The following is a 24,684-nucleotide window of genomic DNA, read 5'->3' as shown; positions in this document are numbered from 1 at the left end:
AAGGTTTGATTGACGCCTTGAAATGGATTGTATTAATTTAATTTTTATTGCTTTGCTATTATTAACTTCTCTACTTTAGAGAATTTTCTGTTACCATCTCCACATAAATTACAAACCAAAGCAAAAATAGTCCCTTTTCGCCATGAAAAATCCATAAAAAGAAAGAGAGAGAAGAAGAAACTGCAAAGGGGTTTATACTTTATAGACGGGTTCTATTTTGCCTTGTGTTTTAGGCTTTAGCAGCTTCTGCAGGAGCAGTGGCTTTGTTGGCAATGAGCTGCTCATAGAGATCTCTGATCTTCAATCCAACAATGGTCTGGAAAAGACCTGTTCCATTGTTGCTACCAGGGAAATCAGCATGTTTGAGCATCTGTTGAGTAACTTCACCGTAGAATTTGGTCGATAGGTTACTCAGATGGCTCTCCACGTAAATCAGCTCGTCCAGTCTATCAAACTGCCCGTCCATCTCCACAACCGAAACCTGAAACAGAGAGAAAAAAAATGCTCAAACCAAGAGCTAAAAAAAAAACTAAACTCCTTTCTGCAAAATCAACCAAAATGTACCTACCTCATGGTCGAAGTAGGAATCGGGTGCATAGTCGAACTTGATGCCAGGGTAGGAGCAGGTGAGTTTGCGACCGCAAGGGATCCACGAGATGGTTGAACCTTCATCAAATAGGTAAACGGGGCTAAAGTACTTGACACCTTCCTTCATTATCAATCTCACTCTCAACACTTTGCCTTCATTGTCATCTGGAATCAGCTGTGTTGGAAGCACTTCTATCACCGCGTCCGCGTACTGCTTTTGTGGGTCTGCATAAGCCATTTGATACAACATTGTTATCAACCAAAATTTTCCAGGAAATGAAGACTGAATATGAGTTTTTTTACCAATGAATGCATCGAAGTCAGGCTTTCGTGCTTCAATACTCGCCTTGATGCTCTCTAAGCTGTGACCTCTTTCAGCCATGTCCCTCTGTTGATACAGATTCGGTTGATACGTTACAATTGTCACGCTCTGATCAAATGTGTGTATATATGAAGATGAAAATAGATAAATAAACATACCTGAATCTTCCAAGCGAATTTGACCTCGTTGCTAATGTCTAGGTAGATACTGAAGTCCAATAAGTCTCTTACCCTCTCATCAAACCTTTACGAGTAGACAAAAACATTATTATAAAAATATTATGACCAAAACTATAGACTAACTTAATTAGTCAATAGATCAGCCGTTTGATGTCAAAAAAAAAAAAGACTTAATTAGTAGAATACTTATAATTTTCATCATCGTCAAACTATAGACTTCATGCAAAAGGTTCAAACATTCATTATATTAATTATCTAAAATCTAAATCCAAGAATCTTAACCATCCAAATTCCGACAAGAAACTAAAAGACTTCTAAACTCTTGAAGTTGTCTGAGAGGACAAAACAGAGTAATGAGTGGCCTACTTACATCGGATGAAGACCTTCGATGACGAGAATCTTGGGAGGCTGAATGAGTTCAGGCGCGTCAAGAAGTCCAGTGACGTGATTATAAATGGGTTTCTCAACGGCGATGCCACTCTTAAGAGCTTTGACTTGCTCATACATGAGATCAAAGTCATTGGCGCGTGGGTCCAAAGCAGTGACTCCTTTCTCTTTGCGACCGGTCCTGTCCAAGGAATGGTAATCGTCGAGACAGATCACAGAGGTCATGTCACTGATGAGTGTGTTGGAGTCAGGGTTCCCTCCCTTGGGTGGCTCGGCGGCTCCACCGAAGACACTTGTCAGCCTCCGCATGAAGGTGCTTTTGCCGCATCCGGAGTCGGCAGCGAGTCCGATCACGACGGTTTGTTGTTGTGCGGCGCATGTGATGATGGTGTTGAATCTACGGTTGGTTTGGGATTGATGACGACGGTAGAAGAAGACTTGTTTTGAGGAGGAAGAAGAGGGAGAGGAGGTTAAGAAGTGAGTTGAGTTGAGAGCTTGTGTAGAGTAGATTGTTGAAACAGCCATTGTTGTTGATGGTTGGTTCCTGTTCCTCTTCTTCTCCTCCTAAGCTCTCTGTTTTTTTTTTTGGGAGAGCTTTGGTTGAGTGATGAGGATTTGGATAGAATGAGAAAGATATGGGTAATGATTTTTGGTTTGCGGGTTTTTGTGTGGTGATGCAAAGATGTTGAAACAAATGAGGTGGGAGGCAAATGGGTCGATATGAAAACAGATGGCAAATGAGTTATGTTTTGATCTGATGTGGTGTGTAATGAGTGGCTGAGCTTATGTTTTGATTTCCTAGTAAAACACTTTGGGATGTCTGTTTCTAGATAAGTTTTTAGTCTCTCTGTTAAGATAATTGTTGATAAGTAAAACATTTCTAGCCGCAAGAAATACAAGCAATATGTGTCTTCTATACTTCTTGATTCTTTTGGTTTGTCTTAATTGTAGATTTGCACAGTGATATTTAGTTTAGATTATTTAGTTGAATGATATTATTGGATATTGAAGTTTCGGAGAGAGTTGAGTTGCCGATGAAGTGATAAAACTAGAACAGAGCATGGACACATGAGCGGATATTTTGCCTTTTTGGAAGTTTCGATTATTTGAATGGACACGTGGATGAGCCTAATTGGACAGATGGGGATTATGTGTTTAAGGCCGAAGTTGAGTGAGAGTGTTTTATGTGGGTCCTATTGACACGTTCCGTATATCCCTTCAGCTTCGAATCTTTATTTCATCTGGACCAAATAGAATTAAACCAAAGCTTTCTCTTTTGCTCAAGGCCCTTAACAAAGGTCTTTCAAGCCTTAAATCACCAGTAAACAAAGACAATCAAATCATATAACAACTGAAACCACCACAATTTTAACATGCGTTGTGATTTCAAGAAAGATCAAAATAGAGGGTCAAATAGGTATATAACAAATATAGGAGACTTAAACGAGTAAATAAACTACATGTAAAAATATCTGATTGAGAGTTAATTTAAAGAACTAGCATCCACCATGTTTTCTTTTGCAAATAACATTCAGACCAAAACGAGAGACTCTGGTAGTTTGTGGCTATTGTCTTCTTAATAATTCACTTCATTTCTTCAAGAAAAAAAAATTCCAAATATTCAGAGTCGATATTGTGTTACAGACGGAGAAGATACTGAAGAAAAGAAACCCTACACTTTTTTTTTTTTAATCAACAAGAAACCCTACACAAATGGCCGATCAAACCCACTCTCTTTCTCTTGCTACTATAGTAACTAAAGGAATTTACCACAACATAACGCATGGTAAAATGGTAATTACATTCATACGAGATGCACATATTTCAAACCTTTTTTTTTTAATCCAAGGGGAAAATTATCACCATCCTGTCCTTTCTCCTTTCTTTTTTACTTGTTCCCCCTAAAGTAGAGGTAAATTTTCTGCACACCCAAAACGAAACACGATCAATTCAGATGTAAGCCCGTTAAAATTACCAAAGCCCTTTGGGGTTAACAATCGTTAAAAGAAGCCATGGAGTTACTATTAGTAGCTTTACCTGAAGAACCCATAGACTCAGAAGTGACTCCAAGCAGAAGAGACCAAAGCCGACAAAGTAGAAGATCTGCAATCATTCATTAAGGTTTGGTGTAGCTTTTAGCTATCATTACGCTTTCTTCAAGGTGAGCGTATACATATGAGAGTCGTAAATATAAATATATAAAATACGGCTTGTACCCCGGCTAATAAACTGTCTGAGATGACATCAATTGCTGCAAGCACACCCCTGTTTGATCAACAAAAAATAAAAAGAATGTCAACAACGTTTATCCCATGGCAACCAACCATAAAGAGACACATAATCTTCTAAAGCATTATAAGATTTATTTGACGGTTGAAAAGCTTCTCTGTCCACAACAGTTTTACAAAGTTGAAACACAGCTTGAGCAAACGACGGTCAAAGAGAATTATAGTTTTTCACTCTTAAGTTAAAACTCCATGTTTTCAATTTCGAACCACAACAATTTAGAATTTTACCAAGAGATACGCTTACTAAACTAATCAAGTGTATAAGAAGTAACAGAATGCTCGAGGCAAAGAGAGTCGCTGGCTATGATTGGAAGACTTACGTTAATGATTTTCCCTGGAAAAAAATCGGAGGGGCAATGGCGGCAACGATGCAGAAGCCAATGTGAATCTGTGAAGAGCTAAGGTCATTCATATGGGAAAATAGAAACTACATCTGCTTATAGATAAGGTAAAAAATTTAGATATGAAAAGTTTTTAAGACTTACCAAGTAGGTGAAGAAAAACCAACCAAACTTCAAAGCGCTGTCAGTCCTACAAGGTCGTAAAAAGCATACCAACTATATAAACTGTCCTATTAATATGCAACTGTACTAAAGCCATTGGAAGAAAACTAATTAAAAGAAGTAATACCTCATGGCTCGGTAGAGAGGCCTGTACCATACAACATAAGAAAGTGGACATCCCATCAACGCATATATTGTGGCAAGGAAAAAGATCTTTACACCTACCATTATTATTTAAAAACCAGCATTAGTTCAACTTCAACAAAATCCAATCATTAGATTAATATAATAGCATAGAGTCAAGCTCACCTCCGCCTTTAATCCAGCAGACCATGGTTGCAATCACATTGAACACCAGACACAAAACTATACCTGAAAGCCAGCAGTAAAATACAATCCCGCCAACTTAACGCACTAGTTAACATTTAATAGGTAAACGATAGACAGGCTAAATTAGACTTACCTAACCAACTAGCAAAGGCCAGGTACTGCAGCTTTTGAGCATGAACTGGTACCTCATTAGCAATGTCATGGTGTATGATTGGGAAAAACGGGGGCCAGTTTTTGTCATCTATCTGGACACCAGCTGCAACATAATATGATGAGAGCTATTAGCTACTTATCCAGAACTAGAGTTACAGAGAAGTAATAAAAAGAACACAGTCATCAAGTTGTGTCTTGTGTGTTAGCTTACATTTAGCAATAGCATCCTCTCTCCGCTTAATATCCTGAGTGAAAGACAATACACATCAATCTAAAAAAGCACAGTGAATATTATATTTGACAAATTCACATCAAGTGGTACTACTAACCATTTCTTTCTTCCTAAGCTCTGCTTCCCAATCGGCAAGCTTTCTCTGTTTCTCGGAAGAGTCCTGCACCAATATAAACACACATATTCAAGATAAAACTTAATTGAGAAGAGGTTTATTATGAACAAAGGGGAAATTGAAAAAGAAAAAAAAGGGAAGAAGTGATTACATTAATGGTATCCAAGGGAATATCAACAGTAGCATCGAGGCTTTTGCCAAATCCAACTGGTCTTGATGCAGCAGGAACCCTTCCACCTCCTTTCTGCAAACAAGCATGAAGAATTACAACAATCAGCAAAGCAAACTATCCAATGTCAGTACTAACCTATAGTAAAACTTCACCATTGAGTTTGATACTAAAGGAATGAGAGTCTCAATCATTTTCAATTTTGATAAAGACTACACTCCTAACCTAGTTCCAAGTTCCAACGATGCAGTTCCATAAATCCTAAATCAGAGATCCCTAACCTCAACACTGCTCGAATCAGAATCTCGAGATCTAATCCTAAATCGATTAGAGAAAATGCGCAGAAATAGAAGAAGAGGAGTAAAGGCGTCACCGAGAAGGGATTGACGATTTCTTCTTCATCCTCATCGAAAGGGTTGGGATCGTGGTGACGATTCATTGTTAGTTGCAGCAGATCCCGAACTTTGGATCTTATTCTCCGAGTGAGTGAGAGTCAAGAAAAGGAGAGCAGTGACTGACGACTTCCTAGGAAACTGTGATCTCTCTTTTTCTCTCACACACTTGGGCCGGACCATACACATGCATGACGCGGGATTTGGCACCTTACGTATTTACCAAACTACCCTTAGAAGTAGATGGGCCGTTGTATGGTTAATTGGTCTAGATTTTAAGGTGGGCCTAACTCATTTGCATGCACGTTGACTTTTTGGTTCACCAAAAAAAAATTTCATGAAAATTATATCTCCTTATATAATTTTTGTTTTTTAAGTTTGAAATTTGTACATTATTAAAAGACAAAAAATAGAAAATGAATTATCTAGGTATAATTAGAAAGTGAGTGGCATTTTTTTGTAAATCTTACACACGGGTGTTCCTGCGAAATATTTGAGATCATAAACAACAACAAAAATGGGGATCTAAGGGCAGAATTATAGCGGTTTCTGTAAAGAGATTTTAGCATGTAGGGTCCAGAAAAAGTGGAGAAACCGAGCAAAAAGGCGCAGGAGAAGAAACAATTTCGGTGGGTTTTCAGCATTATTTGCGGGCCTCACGTGCAATTTTTTTTTAACCGAGAAATAAAAAAGAAAAAGAAAATAGAAACCCACTTGGGGTTTGTGGGATAATTGTGCTCTAACTTCTCCATGGAGCTAAAATAGCTAACGAAATTGAAGAGTAGATTTACAGATTTCTCGATTGATTTTGTTCTTCGATCTGCAAATGTATCATCTGATTCATTAGCTAAAATAGCGAGATCTTTCCATAGAGATTTATAGTATATTGGTTGTTATATTCTAGTCTTATTCTCCAGACCACCTCAAGTTTGAGGAATTGAATAACCGTTTAATGGAAAAGTTAAAAAAAATGGGGGCCTCGTCTATGCTTAACATTACAGAAATGTAATTACACATTCTCATTTGAATGATTTTAGTAGTTTAAATGGAGAGTAGAATGCCGATTTTCAAAAAAAAAAAGTAGAAGAAGAATAACATTTGTTTTTTCTTTTGATTAATTGTGGGTCCCGTTTTATTTATAGCTAGTAGTTTTTCCGCTCGGAATGTTTGGCTATTATCCAAAACTAGATTCTTTTTCCGCGCTACGTGCGGATAATATTTTTTATATCTATCATTTTTATTTGTATGTGAATTTTTGCATATTTAACTAATTTTGAGATTTGAATATTTTTCCGTGTTACCATTTTGAAGTAAGTATTTGAATATAATTCATTGGCATTAATGGATAAAATAGTTATATAACTTTCTTCAATATACCCTAAAATTTATACTATTGTCAAATATGTTTCTATTATATGTAACATAATTAACTAATAAAATATGAATAATGGAGTTTGAGGTTTTTGAGTTATGTAAACAATATTAATCATGTATAGAACTTAGATTATCTTAAATTAAAAGATCAGAATTTCATCTCGAATAAATTCATGAAAAGAGTACTCCAATAACCTACTTGGAAATGTAAGCCCTTCAAAAAAACATACTTAATAATATTTTTTTCATGTGTAATAGTTGTCAACTGAAATTGAATATCAATCCAGATTATTATTTTTAATATTTCTAATGGTGAAATTTTAATTATAATAGACAATTTTAATTTTTATAATATTACATGGTTTATAAGTCTGTAAAATCTAAAATATATGTTTTTAACACAATATATTTTTTCATTTATTATTTTGTTGTTATATTACTTTAATTTTATTTGTATTTGTATTTTTTTAATAATTTAGGTTCTTTTAAGTAATTTTTAAATTACCAAAAATATAATCTATTTAAATATGATGTCTCATTTTTATATGTGTTTGTGTTGACAATATTTAATCTGTATTTTGTATATTTAATTTAATAACACATTGTTATGTGCCGTTATTTTTTGTAATCAACATACAGATTCAAATAAATCCATATAAACCGTCTTAGTAACTTTGCATCCATATGAATAACAGAAACAATTGTCAATTGTCTAATGTTGTATGTAGACTGTAGTTCTATGGATTTAATAAATGTGTTTGTCATTTTATTTTTATTGTTACGAACATAATTTTTTATTGATCACTGATAATGTAATTTTAACTTATGTATTTGATTCTATTGTATATTTTCTGTTTAGATTTTCCTATATTCATGCTGTCATTTATTTTAGAATCATTTTAGTAAGGTAATAGGTTTAAATATGTAAATAAAGCGGTATATGTTGTAAATTTAGACTTTTTAGCGGGAGCACTATAGATTTTATTGCCTTATTCTTTAATTGCAGAGAATTGCTATTTCCAATTTTGTACCTTCATTCAATCTTTTTGATATTATTTAAAGGTTCTGATATTTTTAGTAGTGTATATGATACAATATTTATAAATTTGGTTACTATTTTGCTATTAATTAAAAAGTATCATGAAGATATTAATGTGACTGAATATGTTTATCATAAACATACAATACATTATAACATCTTTCAATTAATAATCTATAAATTTATATCTCTATAAATTAATATAAATAGTTCTAAATTGAGTTTTGATTCAATTAGTATCTCGATAAATTAATAATCTCTATAAATTAATAAAAATTATATTAGTGTTAATAAAAATTAATAATCTCTTTGTATGTTTCAACCATTTCTTTTTTTTAAATCAAACAACTGATATTATTAGATAGAAATGCTTACACTCTGCGAATAGAGTGAGAGTTTGTGCTAGAGAAAGCTGATTTAGCCACAAATATATTGAGATAACATAATATTAGAAGGTATCGAAACTCTATCTTGTCTTGAGCTGGATGTAATTTAGATACTGTCAATTGATTCTGTTTTCGTGATAACTGGAAAAACATCTTTATGTCTTCCTTAAATCACAGTTAATTGGGTTGTATCTGTGTAGAGTTAGTATACAAACTACTCTATTTCTTTCAAAATGTAATTATTTTGAATTAAAATCTAATATTAAAAGTTATTACTTAGGAAAATGGCATTTGATATATAAATTCAATCAATTAGACAGTAATTTTACATAATTTAGTTGGCCACAAAATATCCATTAAGTATAAAGTTACATTGAAATATGAAAGCAATTTATATTTTGAAACAAAAAATACTTTAAATCATTATATTATGGAACACAGGGAATATTCAAATAATATTGAAACATTAAAATAGTATGATTAATCAAAAAAGCTAAAATCGTTGATATTTGACATTATGAATGAAGTCACTATAAAACCAAAATACAAAATCAGTTAGAAAGAAGAGTTAGGAACTAATACATCTTCTTTGAATTTGATATGGTTACTGGCTTTGAGTTGCAAATACCAGATAGAATAATGAATAATATAGTAGAAGTCGATAAAAAAATTAGAAAAATGTTAACGTGATAAAAATCTATACTATAATGAGGTACTTGGATCACTCCTGTAGCGACACGTCAGCATTTTTGTGAGACTCACTTTAAAAAAATGTTAAAAAGTATCAAATCCATGGTTTAAACCTAGGTTACTAGGATATAACTTCTACTATTTATACCACTGAACTAATGGATAATTTATATATTAATGGCCGAACTAATATATATTTATGAAGGTTGGAAGCTATTATTTCTTGGGCTTTCTCTCAGGACGGGTCTGTAAATGTATTATGATATTCATTTTTAAATGAGCTTCATCACGTTATATTAAGAAATAGCTTAATTTTGAAACAATTATAGTTTTCTCATATTGTAAACCGTCGTTGTTTAACATGAGTTAGAATTCTTTTCATCATTGTATCAGACTGAGTTATAGAGTTGCGCCGTTTGTCTGTTCGTAATTTTTTTTACCGGTGAACTATTCATCTCTCCATCTTAAATCGCTTGATCATAAATATTTCTGATTTGTAGCCCCTCTATAAACCATATATATATATATGATTTTCATCTTTGATTAATCCAATCTGCATCTCCACATAAATAATTGATTCCTCTTAACTTTAATCATCTTCTAGAAAATGTCTCGCTCCGCTTCTCCAGTTTCTCAAACCAGCGTCACCAGCGTCTGTCACTCAACCTTCGAGTTTCTCCTTATTGGTCGTAGTAGTCAGAGCATTGTCGATAGCCTCCTCCGCTTTTGGAATTCCTTGAAATTCAAGAAAGACAGTGAGTTTATGGTAAGTTAATATTTGATCTATCACATTTATTTAATATAATTCTTTTTAATTGATTTCCTGATTATTTGTTGAACAATATTATTTGCAGATTTTGTTATTCATGGATTTATTTCCGCCGGATGTGCTAATCATTACATGCCATCTTTGAAAGCTGGTTCGTAAAAATGGATCGTTTTGAGATTGCTAGGTGCTCAAACATGTACAAGATAACTGATCATCAATTCTTCATTCCATCAACCATTATTGATGAACTCATCACGAGTGCTTCTGAGATCAATCTCCAGTCATGATTAGGCTGTTCGACAATCTCCAAATGATTGCAAACACAAACCACAAACTTCCATGTATATTATCATATTACATATGAGTTTATATTATGTTTCGATATTATACATGATATTTAAACTCACATGTGGTTGGGAAATTCGTTTTGTCCAGGACTCGGACCTCACAAAATAAACAACTCGAGTCATCATCCGTATCCTTTATGACCAGTCAGAAAAAATCAACACACAATTACTGTCTATATTGTACTAACGTCAATGATCAAAAATATTTCCTACCCAAGATCTGTGGTCGTCTATTTATCTCCCTTACTTATAAAACTAATTTCACACGAACCTTTATTTTACAGCTTAAAAGAAACCAAAACAACCCAAATAATCAAAACAACAAAAACTAGAATCCAAAAACTAGAGTCCAAAATAAGACGAATCATTAATGATCACCTCTTTTGTCTAATTTTACAAATAAACTTCAAACCAAATATACCAAACCAAACACCTTAACTAAAACTCAACGACATATAATCGAGTCAGGTAAACAAATACAAACTACACAACCAGTTATTTAACAATTTATAAACATACTTTCGCAGATGCTTATGAAGAAGACGAAGAAGACAACCAAGATCAGTGAAATCACATAAACGAAAAAAGCTGAGTAAATTATGAACTCTGATAAATATAACAAACAACGATTTTTGTTTACATATTACCTATCAAATTAAAGAGAAACAAACACATGCACACCAAGAGATACAAGAGAAAATCCAGACAGACACAAATGCGGCAACAACATCTCCACCTGCTCACTCCTCTTATCTTGTGAAAATAGCTTACATGTTCAATGTCAACATACCAATGCTATTGTCTTCTTATGAGAAATACATAAATTTGTTGAAAATCCATTAAGGTCCAAACACTCAGAATTATCACTCATTTTATAGTTATTTCTACAAGTCTTCATGTATTTGTTTTAAAGGTTCTGTAAAAACAACAAGTTTAAAAATAAAACAAAGAAATATAACAAACATAATAAAGAGAATAAAAATTATTACATAATACATACAACGAACACAATTAATATGAAGAAACAAATTCCAGAAACAAAGGTACTCTCAACAACTTTAATATAATTTATGTACTCTCAACAGTACAAGAAACAAATAAAAAAGACAAACAAACAATAATTATCACTAACACATCAAGCAACACTACAAACTATATATATGATATTACTAACACAGTTTAGTCCTTCATAAAGGGAGAACAATGCCTATATAGTTCATCATCATAACTCTAACCCTATAGCAATAAAAAAAAACTTGAAAAACAATGATCGACCGAAAACGCAAAACTCACACTACAATAACTCTAGCAAATATTGAGATGAAACTCTGTTAATAACCTTGTGCTTGCGCCCTCCAAACTCACACACTTATGCATATCAGGAAAATAATCGCAGATGTGAAGCTCTCCCGGAGACGGAAGAAACAATAAAGACCATACTTTTATTTTTTCCAATACAATAGTTCAGAAAAGGCCCATTGTAATTTGAGCCCAACGTTTTAAACCACGATTACTAAACTTTACAATAAAACATTAGGGAAAACAGTTTCAATTTTATGATCAACAATTCAAATAATTAGAAAGACAACAAAAAAAACTCCACAGCTCAAATAAACCACTAAAATAAACATTTATATAACAATATGAATAGAATCATCATTTTGTATTCAAGATATTTCTTCGATAAATTTGAAAGTAAAGCTATACATTAAGCAATTGTGAAGGTCAACATTTTATGCAAATAAAAATATTAATATTTTTTATGGAAGATTGATGTTATGAGAAGAATTTACAATTCTTTTTTTTTTTGACAGCTATTTACAATTCTTCTTATTTGACCATTTTAAATATCACAACAAACAAAGAGAAAATTAGTTTTCATAACAAGAAGAATTCAATAAATCACCGTAATTAAATACTAAAACATTAATTTCAATATTCAACATCATAATAAATACACTATATAAACAAACGTAAAAATAAATAGGCAAAAATAACATCAATTTCTAACAACCTATAAATATATCTACAATGTGATAAGCTTTCACAACCAAACACAAACATGAATAACAATTCACTTTTTACCCATCGACTCTCACACCAAACAACATCAACATGAGCAAATCCTTGACAATTACTCCAGATCTATATACAAACACCAAACACACAAAAATCGATCATCGATTTCCAGGTACCATCAATTTTTGACAATCAAGGTAATTACAATGACTCAGTCGCTGAATCATTAGATTTCATGTTATCATATCATGACATTCATCATCCCGACTCTACATTCCTTATTGAGGAGACTAACCAATATGTGATGAATTTAATGAGGGAAAACCATAATATTATATCCCAACATCTTCAAGTTACTCTCGCCATTAGAGACTACAATCTAAATGCAACCGCAAGACTTGACGTGAACTAATCATCACGGACCTAGAAGTAACCCGACAACCGAAGAGGAAAACCATATATGCACCATATGCTTTGAGAAATACACCACTGTAACAAATATTTCGACACTCACCTGCAGCCATAAATTTCATTGTCTTTGCATTAATCATTGGCAAAGTACAAATATAAGTTTTCCAATGTCGGGAAAGTAATTTATGAGCCAAAACAAGCTAATAATAAAAAACAAATTCATGTTTCAAACTCAAAATTCATTGTCTCATTCCTTACTATTCTTGGTATAATCATCAAACAACATTCGATAAATATTAAAGGGCATAATTAATGGATAAAATCACATACACAAAATCATCCGATACATCAATAACATCACCGGCTCCGCGCCTGCGCGGGGGCTATGAAACTAGTAATGAAAAGAAAGCAAGTAAAACTTTTAGTAGAAACAGAAAATCTATTGTTTACTTCAAACCCAAGTTAACCCATTTTTTGGCCAACTGGAAACCAGTATCTGATTTAATATTGGTTTTGTTATAGTTTTATTATCAGCTCAATTACCCGTTTGAAATTTGTATAGGCTATGCACCCGTGTGAACCCGTCAATCGGTCCGCTTCATCTGAAAAAAATTTGACACGTAGGTCATCATAGGATCAGATTGGACTCAAAGGTTTGGTCATATGATTGTCAACTGATAAAGAAATATTTAGTTAATGGATCCGAGGCTTTTCCATCGCCTTACACATCCAATATAGAATTGTAAATCTAGATCATTTTTCTCTTTAACTAAACCACTCCAGAACTCCACCGATTCTAGATCAGCGGGATGCTCGATCGTGGTTCCAAAACCTAGAGTTCCTGAGACCCAAACGAAGTGATAAAATGTAAGGGAAAGCCTCTGAGCTGTAGCCACCAGCCATCATAACACGCAACGGATGATTCTCCAATTAGAAAGGACTCATTTGTGTCTACGAATCTAAAGATCCAAGTCTGCAATATATGAAAAAAGAAGATGTGATGAGATTACGTTAGGTAAGATTCAATAATTATAAAAATTCCAACAACATATACGAAAGGAAAATTGAAAGCGTTATCCAAGTATCAGTTCTTTCATGATGAGATTATTTAATTAAGGAATGATGTCTAATGATTCTTACATTTCCTTCAGTTTCAGAGCCTCATAGCTTTGACAGATTGTAGAGGAGGACCATGTCTTGTCTTTTTGATCAGTTCTTTGTATTCACAGAAAAAAAAATATAGATGGAGTAATCTGTTCTTGGTCTTGTTCTTCTTGATCTTATCTTCCACTGAATTTCCTCTTTAATTAATCTGACAAACAAACAAAAACAGTTAAGGTAGTTGAACGTCGTTCTGGATATTAGTGGTTCGATCCGATAGCTCTTAAACTTAAGTGGCATTCCTCTAACAGAGAGCAACAACAGAGAGCAGCGAGACTGAATCATCAAGACACACACAACAACAAAAACGATTTGGTTAACTGAGTCACTTCACTGTAACAAAACATAATATAAGTTGACCGGATGAAATAGCCCAATTGGTAAGGGCCTTGGGGGCCAATTGTCATGCTCCCGGGTTCGACGCCAGTCGGGGGGAACTACTCTTCCGTGTCACCAGCGGTACTGGGTGTTGGGCCTTGTCCTCAGCCCAGGTAATACCCTCCCGGGTAAAGCGGACCGCTGCCTGACCGGGCCCTGGGGAATGACCCACGAAGTGGGGAACCCCAGGATTATCAAAAAAAAAAAACATAATATAAGTTGGTACATCACAAGTGAATACACTGAAAGTTTCAGATAGAACAGCTAAAAAATATATAAGATGGGACTCTGTTTAACAGAAGAAGATGATGTTCTTATGGTTATGCGCAATTAGTTTGAGAGTTCATTTTAAGATTAAGAACGCCATATATGTATCAGTATCAATAGTATTGATTCAAAACTCTTAACATATAGCAGGTAACGATACAATGATCTTGGAAAATAATTATGGTGCATCCATAAAGGAGGACGCAAAGGCGTTTGAGGTGGAAGTTCAGATGGGCATCCCAGTGGAAGATACCGAGATTGGTAACGTAATCAATTTGATCACCAGGCAAAGAGAGATTTAGAGTCGAGCCAGAAGACTAAAAGGTTTGTTCTTCTACTGCAAGGAACTCAAAACAAAATAGAAAGTGGAGAACGTTATTACAAACCTGGAGGAGGATACGATTTATGCGCTTTAGCTTTGGAACCGGCCCATTGTTGATTGGGTTTTATCGCCATTACTTCAGCTTAGGAGAGTTTGGGGTTTCTTTGGAAGTAAGCTTAGACGAAGCTGTTTATAAAGGAGGAGGAAGAAAGGGAAGCGAAACAAAACGAAGTAATTAAGAGGAGAGTGAAGAACATAATTGATTGTTGAAGAAAGGGACGCTGTAACGGAGATTTAATGTGATCGGAAACGAAGAAGACGAAGTGTCTTGCAAAAAGAACGATTAAAGTCAGAATTTAGAATTTAGGACGTGGGCTTGAACTGGGTCAATTCTTGATATGATGTGGCAAGAAAATTGTTTCTGATTCGCTGATTTTAATAATGACGTGGACAGCATAAGAATGCTTTATTAGTCCCTTTTAGTATAGTCTTGATGAGCATATCTATATATCTATAAAGAAAGGTTGGATCCCTCCTGCTGACACGTCAGATGCCACGTCATAAATTAGAAAGTTGAGAATGCGACACGTGTCAAAGCGTTTCATTTATTTTCACCATGTTGGGCTTTTTTGTTTTTTGTGTGCGCGTTATTATTATCAAACCCTACCAACATAGAGGTATTCGAAACGCTGCGTTTCTTATTTTCTCTTTTATCGCCCTTTCTTCTCTGCTATTGGCGATTTTAGGGTTCTCATTGAAACTGAGTCTTCTTCATCATGATCCAGCAATCAATCGGATTTAGAGTTTCCAGGGATCTATTCATCTTCATCCTACTGGCCTAGCAATCGGTCGGTTACGGATTCGTTTCTATTAAATTGGATCTCTTATCTGGCTTGAATAAGAGCTCCAGTGTTTGTTAATACCTTCATCAAACTCTATCATGCAGTTCTAATTATTCTGTAAGCTTAATTCTGAATTGCAATGATTATTTTTATCACATAACAAAGCAGTAGAGATGATTTGGAGTCATTTGGATTTGTTCTCATGTACTTCTTAAAAGGGTGTGTACCTCTCTTACCTTCCATGTTGAGATGTTGCTATTGGTTGTTAATAGTGCGGCCTTTTGCTTACTTTCCCAATTACCATGTTACACACAGAGTATACTTCGATATTGATGTCGAGGGCCAGAGCTTAGGTAAAAGGGACTCATATATAAATTGTTTCTTCAAGTCAAACAGTCTTTAGTTTTTTGGGTTCTCTTCTTTACCATTTGCTCCCTTTTAACTTTTTTTTGTTTTGTTTTCTCTGTTGCTAATACTTGCAGGCAGGATCGTTATTGGATTATACGGCACTGTTGTACCCAAAACCGTAGGTGTGTCTTTGTTTATCTTGATTTCAAATTCGGTTAAATTGTTTAAAAATAGTTTCTTATGGTAAGCATGTGTTGGTGATACATGTGGTCTAATACTTGATTTAATATTCTTTTCTTTTATTTAGTCTCTATGTCGAGGATTTTAGTCTCCTATTTTATAATCCTAGCTTCATTTTTATTTTAGTGTGTATAAATGTTTGGAGACAAAAAAAAGAGTTTTGGTACGTGTTCTCTCAGTTGGAATAAGAAGGTCTTGCTCCCATTTTAGTAGCTGTATAGCCTCTTTCTCTGATTATCCCAGTTTGTGTGAAGCTGGATTAGTATATGAGAAAATAGTTTTGATGAATTGCTAGGACTATAAACAATTTCGATGATTGCAGTATATGATGCATTAGCTTAGCAACTATAATCCTAATATTTTCTGTATCTCAGGGAAAACATAAACTTGACTGGAACCGCTAGATACGCCAGTTCATTTAGTTTCTAACATTCTAATTATTCTATAAACTTTATTCTGAATTGCAACGGTTCCTTTTATCACAGAACAAAGCCGTAGAGATGATTTGGAGTCACTTGGATTTGTTCTCATGTACTTCTTAAAAGGAAGGTGTGTACCTCTCTTACCTTCCATGTTGAGATGTTGCTATTGGTTATTAATAGTTCGGTCTTTTGCTTACCTTCCCAATTGAATGCAGTCTTCCTTGGCAAAGACTGAAAGCTGGTAATAAGAAGCAGAAGTATGAGAATACTTAGTGAAAAGAAAGTACGGACATCTATTGAGGTATAAATTATCACCCAAGCCTGTGTTGGTGATAAATGTGGTCTAATACTGATTTAATATTCTTTTCTTATTTTAGTCTTTATGTCGAGGATATCCATATGAATTTGCTTCTTACTTCCATTATTGCCGTTCCTGAAAACGGATGCGACGGGAACTTGGCCCTGAGGATACTCAGATGGATATCCTCGACATAGAGACCACATGGGGATTCAGGGTAAGAGACTTTCGGATGCCTCCGTTTTTTTACAGGCATGTAAAGGAAGACATCACTTTCCATGTCAAGTTGACTACATATAATTTCACAGCAAGCCGTCAAAGCTTCACTATCACGCATTCTTAATGAACGTGGACGTCTGCCACTCCCCGATTTCGTTGAAAATGTAAGTCTAATGTTATTATGTTGTTGCATTACTTGACTACGTTTTGTTTGTTCATACCATCCGTCTCTATCAGGGGGAGGTGATAACGATGGTGGCGACATGGGAGGTGACAAACCAATTCCTGCTAAGGTCGAATCTGGAGGGAGAAGTGGTGGAGCATCTTTGATTGCTGCTAGAGAACCAATTAGTAGTGTGCCGAGCAAGATGGACGACCCAACTTCGCAAGTCGTCAAGAAGCCGCAAATGGATTGGGTTGAAAATGAAAGGATAAACGTTTGAAGTACTATGTATTCAAATAATGCTTATGCTTTTCCGTTGTACGTAGTCGTCTACGTTTGAATCAAACAACCTATCTATTTTTTCTATTATAAAGAAATATTTTATTTTTGACCAAAAAAAAACAAAACTTTTATCGTTATTATTAGGGTAATATAATGCTAATTTCGCTTCGTACATGGTTTAAGTACAAAACATTATTGCAATTGTGAATTCTGAAGACAAAATCTTGCGAGTAAATTAGTAAAACTTTTTGTGGCTGGTAATGTATACTATCATATATACTATAAACCCAAAAAAAAAACTTAAGCCATGGTCATTGCTTTTAATTACACTCAGTAATGTTTTTGGATCATAGTGTTGGACCAACAATATATTGTAAATTCCCTTAAACCAAATAAATTATTTTAAATTATTTTATACTTATTTAACTACTTAAATATTTATAATAGATTATAATATTTATATTTTAAAATAAATATATAATTAAAGTTAAAATTCAAACAAAAAAATTAAGATAATTTCGGTTGGATTTCCCGTAAAATTAAAAATCCATAATTGTATATGCATATGTAACATATACATACACACATATATATATATATATATATATATATATATATAGAACTTTAAAGCAATAACCACCAATAATGTTGTTCTTATGCTCTGGATTTAAAACTAACCGAAAATAGCGTGTGCCTGTTGGAATTATGTGAAAGAAAATATTTTTCATTTCTTTTTTTTTCTCTTATAATCATGACTATTTATTATGCGTTATGAAATAGACTACTTCATCTTCTGCTCTTTCCGTTTTTTTTGGTCTTTCTTTTTTTAGTCTTGAAAATTGAAGTTTGTCAATAATAGTTATAAATGAAAAATCTTACGGTAAGAAGTACTCTACACAATATAACAACAAAGAAAAACCATACACCGTTGGTGTCTAACCATCATCATATAAACATTACCTTATAACACAAGTAAATTGACATATTCTGTGAAACGTTGGTTAAATTAAAAGCATCTAATTGTTTGACGTTACAACTTAAATTTATATTTTCTACGTAGCAATTTCTTACTAAAAAAACAACCATCAAGATCATGAATACTAAATCTTATCATATAATCTCTCAACACCTAATCATTCTTAAACAACCACAAACATTATTATACATTTCTTTTACAAATCCAACGTAAAACACATGCAATGAGAAAGAATACTCTTTCATTAATTTATAAAATAATATTTTAAAATAGCATGAAAAAAAATTCCTAACACATAATTTTGTTACTAAACATAGTTCAACAAAAGCTAGAATAAGTTACAAAACATAACCAGTACAACACTAAAGTTTCATTAATATTTCATTCCAGATATAATTATGATCCGACACAAATATATTCGAAAACATCTTTTCCTGTTAAACTTTTTTATTTATGATATTATTAAACTATATATAATGTTTTAAAATTGAGATTTAACAGTAAAACACTAAAGTTTCACTAATATTTCATTCCAAATATAATTATGATCCGACACAAATGTATTCGAAAACATCTTTTCCTGTTAATTTTATTTATTTATGATATTATTAAACTATATAGTGTTTTATAATTGAGATTTAATTATTTTAACTATTATATTTTAAATTATTAGCTTGGAGGTAAACTAATTTGTTATCATGAAGGAAATAACTTGTGTAAAAGTGTTTTAAAAACTTAGATCTTCTTGAAATAAATTTAGTATTATTTATTTAAACTTTATGTTTTTATTATGTAAAACTGAAATATAAATAATAATACTTTATATATTATTACATTTTCTGAATTATTTTTGCTAATTTTGCATTTTAATTCAAACAAAAAAATATTTATTGAAAATAACAATATGATCGCAGAATTAGTTTCATTATTTGTTTGTATATATTATCATCTTTTATAATGATTTTAAATGCTTCATAAATTAGTATTAAATAGTTTTTATTTTAATTTACGGGCGGGCCGACCCTAGTGTCATTAGATATGCTCAAACGATTTATGATTATAGTTTTTAACTGTACCTACTGTTCTAGTTTCTCACTATGTTAACGACGTCCTTCCTTTTATCTAGTTTTCACCTTGCTTCTTCTGTTCCTTCCCATCAAACTTGGACACAAGCCTCATGTTAACCCTGCATTTTATTAATCTTCTTCCGCAGTAGTTTCTCACGCAAGTCACCACAGTTGATCAAAGTATTGTAAGATGGGATAGGGAGGTTTAGAAAAAAACTCAAGCCTATCTTCTTGAAACTCCACAAGGCTGTAAATGTTTTTCCTACCATCAAAAGCAGGGACAGCACTAGAGAAGCTACTCTGCTCAGTCTCCACGAGTTTTTTTTTTATCATCCGAACAATTTCCTTTGAAGGGTTTGAAGAGATCTCAGTGTTGTAATGCTATATCTTCTGTGAAGGATCAAACTTGACAAGAAAATGGTTGGTGAGAAGATGTATAACTGAGCCTTGTTGACCACCAGAGTCAGGTATTTTAGCAACCGCTAATGCTGCTTCCGCTTCTGTTGTTGTGGACCCATTCACTTTGGTTTTTCTATTGTTGGCTTTATGTTCTGAGCCTTCTTTCTAGTGGCGGATCCAAGAATGGATTTAAGAGGTGTCAAAAATAATTAAAGATGTCATCAATGAGCTTTGAACTGAGGTTTAGGGGTGTCAAGAAAGGACTTTTCCCGGCAGAGCTTCTGATTTTTCAATGATTTAGGAAACAAACTAGTATTTATTGGAATTTAAGGGGTGTTACTTGACACCCTATTGGGCCAAATAGATCCGCCTCTGCTTCTTTCTCCAACTGTTTTTTATTGAAACACAAAAGATGCAGCTAAATCAGTACCAGTAGAGAGTATTTAAGGAGATAGAGAGATTTTTTTCTAAGCAAAAGTTTGAGACATTAACAGATTGAAAAAGATTAAAGAAAAGGTGATACTATTTTAGTCCAAAAGAGGAGGACCATATAAACATTTATGCAGCAGCGTGGGAAATCACACCAAGAACAAGAAAGGGGGATGAGATAGCCTTGAAAACCTCATCCTCATCCAGACCATAAAGTTACAATCACATACGAAAGGTATATGGTCATGCACTTGCTCCTAATGAGTAGTAGTATTGAGTAAATAGTCTTGATCTTTATGGCTTTTATTTTGAGACAGAAAACCCGTGCGATTAATGTAATATCTGGTACTATACCTTGCAATGCAAATGAAGGAGAGTTGGCATGAGCAACTTCACCACTATAGCTTTTGCATGAGAGCAACTTCACCACTACATATTTCATATTCCATCCCGTTGTCGGCGTCCATAAATCAAAGGATGATTAAAAAAGTATAGTAGAATCAGAAAAGAAAAAAATCACATTTTTCTTGAGAGAGCCACTCTAATTCAAAATTTTGTGTCAATCATAGTTTTCTATCTACGAAAACTTGTGACTATTATAGGCTAGAACTCAAAAATTTTAAGCAAGATTTCTCTCATTTATAGATTGTTTCAATAATAAAATGATTATGGATATGAATTAAGCAGAGATGAGATGTGTAGATTCTTGATTAATATTCACTTTTTACAAATCACACAGACAAATAGTCTGTAGAGATTTTTACCAAAAAATAGTCTGTAGAGTAGATTGACTAGTAAAATTGGGATCCATTTTTAAAATTATGTGAAATACAGTTAGGTAGTAGGTGTCTTGTGACATCCATTAGATTCCATACACAAATTACTTTTTTTTGGCGGCACACAAATTACTTTATACTAGCAAATATTTTTTTTGTTATTTCAGTCGGGATTAAATTGGAAAGTGACATGAATAATATCTTTACTCAACTAGATAGTCTAGATTTCTTAAATAACAATTGTTCCAAATAAAAGATTTCTTAAATAACCCAACTAGCCTTTGCTTTTATACATCAATTAGACGCAACAAAATACATCATCATCCATCACTAAAAAAATAATTAGATATACCAAATCCAAGAAAAGCCGAGGGACGAAATAAGAAATCAAATAAGAAAGAAGAAAAGTAAGCGAAACAGACCATAAGATGTAAGAAGAATATGCTTAAGCCAATCACAAGGCTTAGAAAAAAATACAAAAAAAAAAAGAAAAAACAAAAGCATTTATCACAACATTCACTACGTTTCTTGTGGAGATATAAAGCGACACCCTTCCTTCTTCTCTTCAACTGGTTGAAGATAATCTCAAATCCTCTTTCTTTCTTCGTCTTCCTCTGCTTTGGGACAACATACTTCTTGCTAATTGTTTATTTCTTTGAAGTCAATATCAAAGGGAGAGTTTGTGTTTGAAGATCACGAGAAGACTTCAGATTCAATAAAACCATGGTTGGTATTTTTTCAAGATTTACTGTTGGTAGAAGCAGCCATCGACGGACTCAAAGTGCAATCGTAAGCTCTCTTTATCTTGGTTTGAATCCATTTTATATTGACCTTCTGTTCTTGAAGTACAACCTACGGGAACATGTTTTAGATCTTTGTCTGGTTCAGAACGGTGGAAAAAATCTCGCCTTTTAGCTTGGATTTGATATCTCCAGATTAGATTCTACAGTACCGTTTCATGATATATGATTTATAGATCGTTTCGTTTCAGTTTCAGATTTAAAAAGCTTTAGGCTTTTACAACTCTATGAACTTGGTTTTGCAACTATTTGAGTTCTTGAAACATGTCTTTTGAATCAGGATGATAAGGAAGTATTAGCTCCAAATCCTGATGTTACTACCACAACTGCTACTCATGGAATTGAGGTAGCAACAGAGTTTAAACCAGTGGAACATCCGGTCGAGCCTTTGGACAATGATCAACCAATTCAGTGTCCACTACCTGAACCATCCATTCTAAATGTAAGATCTAAAAGTGTAGCTGTTCATAGAAAGCTCTTTTAAGTTTTTTTTTTTTAATTTGTCACTTTCATTGAAACAGGATGGAAGAATCTGGAAGGAGAGGGTATCGGCATCTATGAGGATAAAAGGTGATTTGCAGATTGCTGAATCTGATGGATCTGCACCAAAACCGCCTCGCCCTAGCCAGCCAAACCGTTCTATATTGCCATCACTCAGTGCCCCAGAACACAACTTGCTAAATCTACTTGAAGAATGTAATGCTATGCAGACGGTAGCATCCAAGAATGGATGAAACAAAGTTCAGTAGTTTATAAGAATATCATCACACGGATACAACCTTGTTCCTTCAACCCCCTTGTGAATCTATGTGTTTTTGTTGTTCTTTACACTTTTACTTCTGTCTATGCAAGAACAAATCCAAATCATAGTGTAATGTTATATATATTATATATACTCAACTAAGGTTCACTGAGAGCTCATGCTCTTTATATATCACTGTACTAATATTCTACACTGAAAGGTCTTTTCTTTCACTCTTGTAGACTTGTTCTTTGTTTTACAACACCTAGAACTAATCTTAATGCATTGTTTTTCATAGTTTTAGAAAACCAGTAAGAGTCGAAAACTTTAAAACACCTTGACTGGTCTTGATTCATGTGTTTTTTTTTGGAACTGATTTGCCATTCAGGCTTTAAGTTTTGCAGGGTAATATTCATTGAGTTCTACTAAAGTAAACTTAACTATGTCATCCTTTTAATGATAAAAGAGAAAAGTACTTTCAAACTCAAACAAACTTTGTTTATCCACTTTGTTTTTTCTAAACTTCAACATGAAGAAAATACATAACATCTTTATTGCTTGCTGCTAGAAACTGATCTTGTTTGATAAATTCTTTCGTTCAAGCTGAAGACTCAGGATCTGTGTAAACATCTGGTTCCACTGTTGGATTCACTAGATGTTTCCTCGGCCCACGATAGCTCCCATGGTTAATCCTCGTTCTTGGATGCCATGCAACGGCGTGGTTTTCTCCTGTGGATGCACGGTCCGTGGCATGATTGACTTGAGTTCTTGTAGCATCTGCAGAAACCAGAAGAATTTTATGTATCAAGAGAACAACAAGGAGAAGACTTGAGAACTTCAAGTAACCCATTTCTGTACTCTTTGTTTTTTTCCCTTAAATTAATTGGTAATATGGGTTTGAGGAATTGAAATGATGACAATAAATAGAATGCACCAAAAGAAAGAAGAGATGAGGGTAAGAAGGATATTAAAAAGATCTTTGCTTTGAATTGAAGTTACTCTCATGACTCACATGACTGTGTTGATAGGGCTCACTACACTTCTCTTTATTTTTTTCTTTAAATACAAATATCAACCAATTATTCTTTGTCCAAAAAGAGCATAACAATTTACTGATTATCTACATCTTCAAAGAACATATATAATTTTATTCTCTAGACAGAACTTGTTGGTCATTTGTAATTGTCTTTATTTGATTCAATCTTATGCACCAACACATTTAAAGTTCCATTCACGTCTATAAATTGATAACTAGATTTTGATCTGCGCTTCGAAATCGCGGATATTATTTTTCACTTTTATGAAATATATTACTGTGTTGTAATTATTGAATGAATTTATCTTAGTAAAACTTCCTTTATAATAAACTAGAGGCTTTCCGGCGCTACGCGCCGGATTGTATTTTTTATTTTTTTTTACTTTATTTTTTTATTTTATGCGAATTTTTATTAACTTTTGTATTTAGTTATTAGAATTCTTCTTTTCACATAGTTTTTATCTAATATTTTTTATACTTTTCTGTGTTTTTGTTTTGTTGATAAATATATGCACAATATCTTACTTGTATATATCTTATTAAAAAAAACATGAAACCTTGCTATTTCATCAGATCTTTACCTTGTTCTCTGTTTTCTCACATCTATTGATTCCTCTAATTTTCCTTTTTTTATTATTGTCAATTAATTTTAAAAAAACATTAATTTTAGATTTCATTAACTCCTAAGCTTTAAACTAACAAATTAAAATAATCAAAGAATTTGGTTTGTCTTAATTGAATTTGTTTATGTTGATGATAAAGTAATAATAATCACAAGATAAACCGCCAATAACAATAAAAAAAAAACAAAAAAAATTCCATAG

At 33.3% G+C, this 24,684-nt stretch overlaps 3 protein-coding genes across 3 annotated transcripts; 1 reads left to right on the top strand and 2 right to left on the bottom strand.

Moving 5' to 3' along the window:
- Positions 1-27: 27 nt before the first annotated feature.
- On the bottom strand, positions 28-2,192 carry LOC108862862 (phosphoribulokinase, chloroplastic). Its single transcript, XM_018637122.2, has 5 exons — positions 1,460-2,192; positions 1,069-1,153; positions 892-976; positions 569-813; positions 28-481 (listed from the first exon to the last, which is right to left on the bottom strand). The coding sequence occupies exons 1-5, from the start codon at positions 1,999-2,001 to the stop codon at positions 230-232; spliced, it is 1,209 nt and encodes a 402-aa protein (XP_018492624.1). The 5' UTR covers positions 2,002-2,192; the 3' UTR covers positions 28-229.
- An 876-nt stretch (positions 2,193-3,068) lies between these two features.
- On the bottom strand, positions 3,069-5,821 carry LOC108862863 (secretory carrier-associated membrane protein 4). Its single transcript, XM_018637123.2, has 12 exons — positions 5,640-5,821; positions 5,249-5,341; positions 5,080-5,142; positions 4,962-4,995; positions 4,731-4,853; positions 4,577-4,639; positions 4,395-4,488; positions 4,250-4,295; positions 4,085-4,152; positions 3,693-3,741; positions 3,514-3,579; positions 3,069-3,397 (listed from the first exon to the last, which is right to left on the bottom strand). The coding sequence occupies exons 1-12, from the start codon at positions 5,703-5,705 to the stop codon at positions 3,365-3,367; spliced, it is 798 nt and encodes a 265-aa protein (XP_018492625.1). The 5' UTR covers positions 5,706-5,821; the 3' UTR covers positions 3,069-3,364.
- Positions 5,822-21,765: 15,944 nt separating this feature from the next.
- On the top strand, positions 21,766-22,998 carry LOC108857148 (uncharacterized). Its single transcript, XM_018631091.2, has 3 exons — positions 21,766-22,071; positions 22,363-22,524; positions 22,604-22,998. Exons 1-3 carry the CDS (start codon positions 22,006-22,008, stop codon positions 22,814-22,816), a joined length of 441 nt encoding a protein of 146 aa, XP_018486593.1. The 5' UTR covers positions 21,766-22,005; the 3' UTR covers positions 22,817-22,998.
- The last annotated feature ends 1,686 nt before the right edge of the window (positions 22,999-24,684 follow it).

The sequence above is a fragment of the Raphanus sativus genome, chromosome 5, assembly GCF_000801105.2.
Source record: "Raphanus sativus cultivar WK10039 chromosome 5, ASM80110v3, whole genome shotgun sequence".
Classification (NCBI taxonomy): domain Eukaryota; kingdom Viridiplantae; phylum Streptophyta; class Magnoliopsida; order Brassicales; family Brassicaceae; genus Raphanus; species Raphanus sativus.
Note: the sequence above shows the minus strand (reverse complement) of the source record. Positions and strands in the feature narration are given on the sequence as shown.

Bases quoted from the DNA above. Each gene is read 5' to 3' on its own strand.
- LOC108862862 (XM_018637122.2), bottom strand. From the start codon at position 2,001: ATGGCTGTTTCAACAATCTACTCTACACAAGCTCTCAACTCAACTCAC. The intron at 1,154-1,459 runs GTAAGTAGGCCA...CTACTCGTAAAG, and splicing joins ATCGAAGGTCTTCATCCGAT to GTTTGATGAGAGGGTAAGAG. The intron at 482-568 runs GTAGGTACATTT...TCTCTGTTTCAG, and splicing joins ATTCCTACTTCGACCATGAG to GTTTCGGTTGTGGAGATGGA.
- LOC108862863 (XM_018637123.2), bottom strand. From the start codon at position 5,705: ATGAATCGTCACCACGATCCCAACCCTTTCGATGAGGATGAAGAAGAA. The intron at 4,489-4,576 runs GTGAGCTTGACT...TAATAATGGTAG, and splicing joins CTGCTGGATTAAAGGCGGAG to GTGTAAAGATCTTTTTCCTT. The intron at 3,742-4,084 runs GTAAGTCTTCCA...TTGATCAAACAG, and splicing joins TTCCAGGGAAAATCATTAAC to GGGTGTGCTTGCAGCAATTG.
- LOC108857148 (XM_018631091.2), top strand. From the start codon at position 22,006: ATGGTTGGTATTTTTTCAAGATTTACTGTTGGTAGAAGCAGCCATCGA. The intron at 22,072-22,362 runs GTAAGCTCTCTT...CTTTTGAATCAG, and splicing joins GACGGACTCAAAGTGCAATC to GATGATAAGGAAGTATTAGC. The intron at 22,525-22,603 runs GTAAGATCTAAA...TCATTGAAACAG, and splicing joins CTGAACCATCCATTCTAAAT to GATGGAAGAATCTGGAAGGA.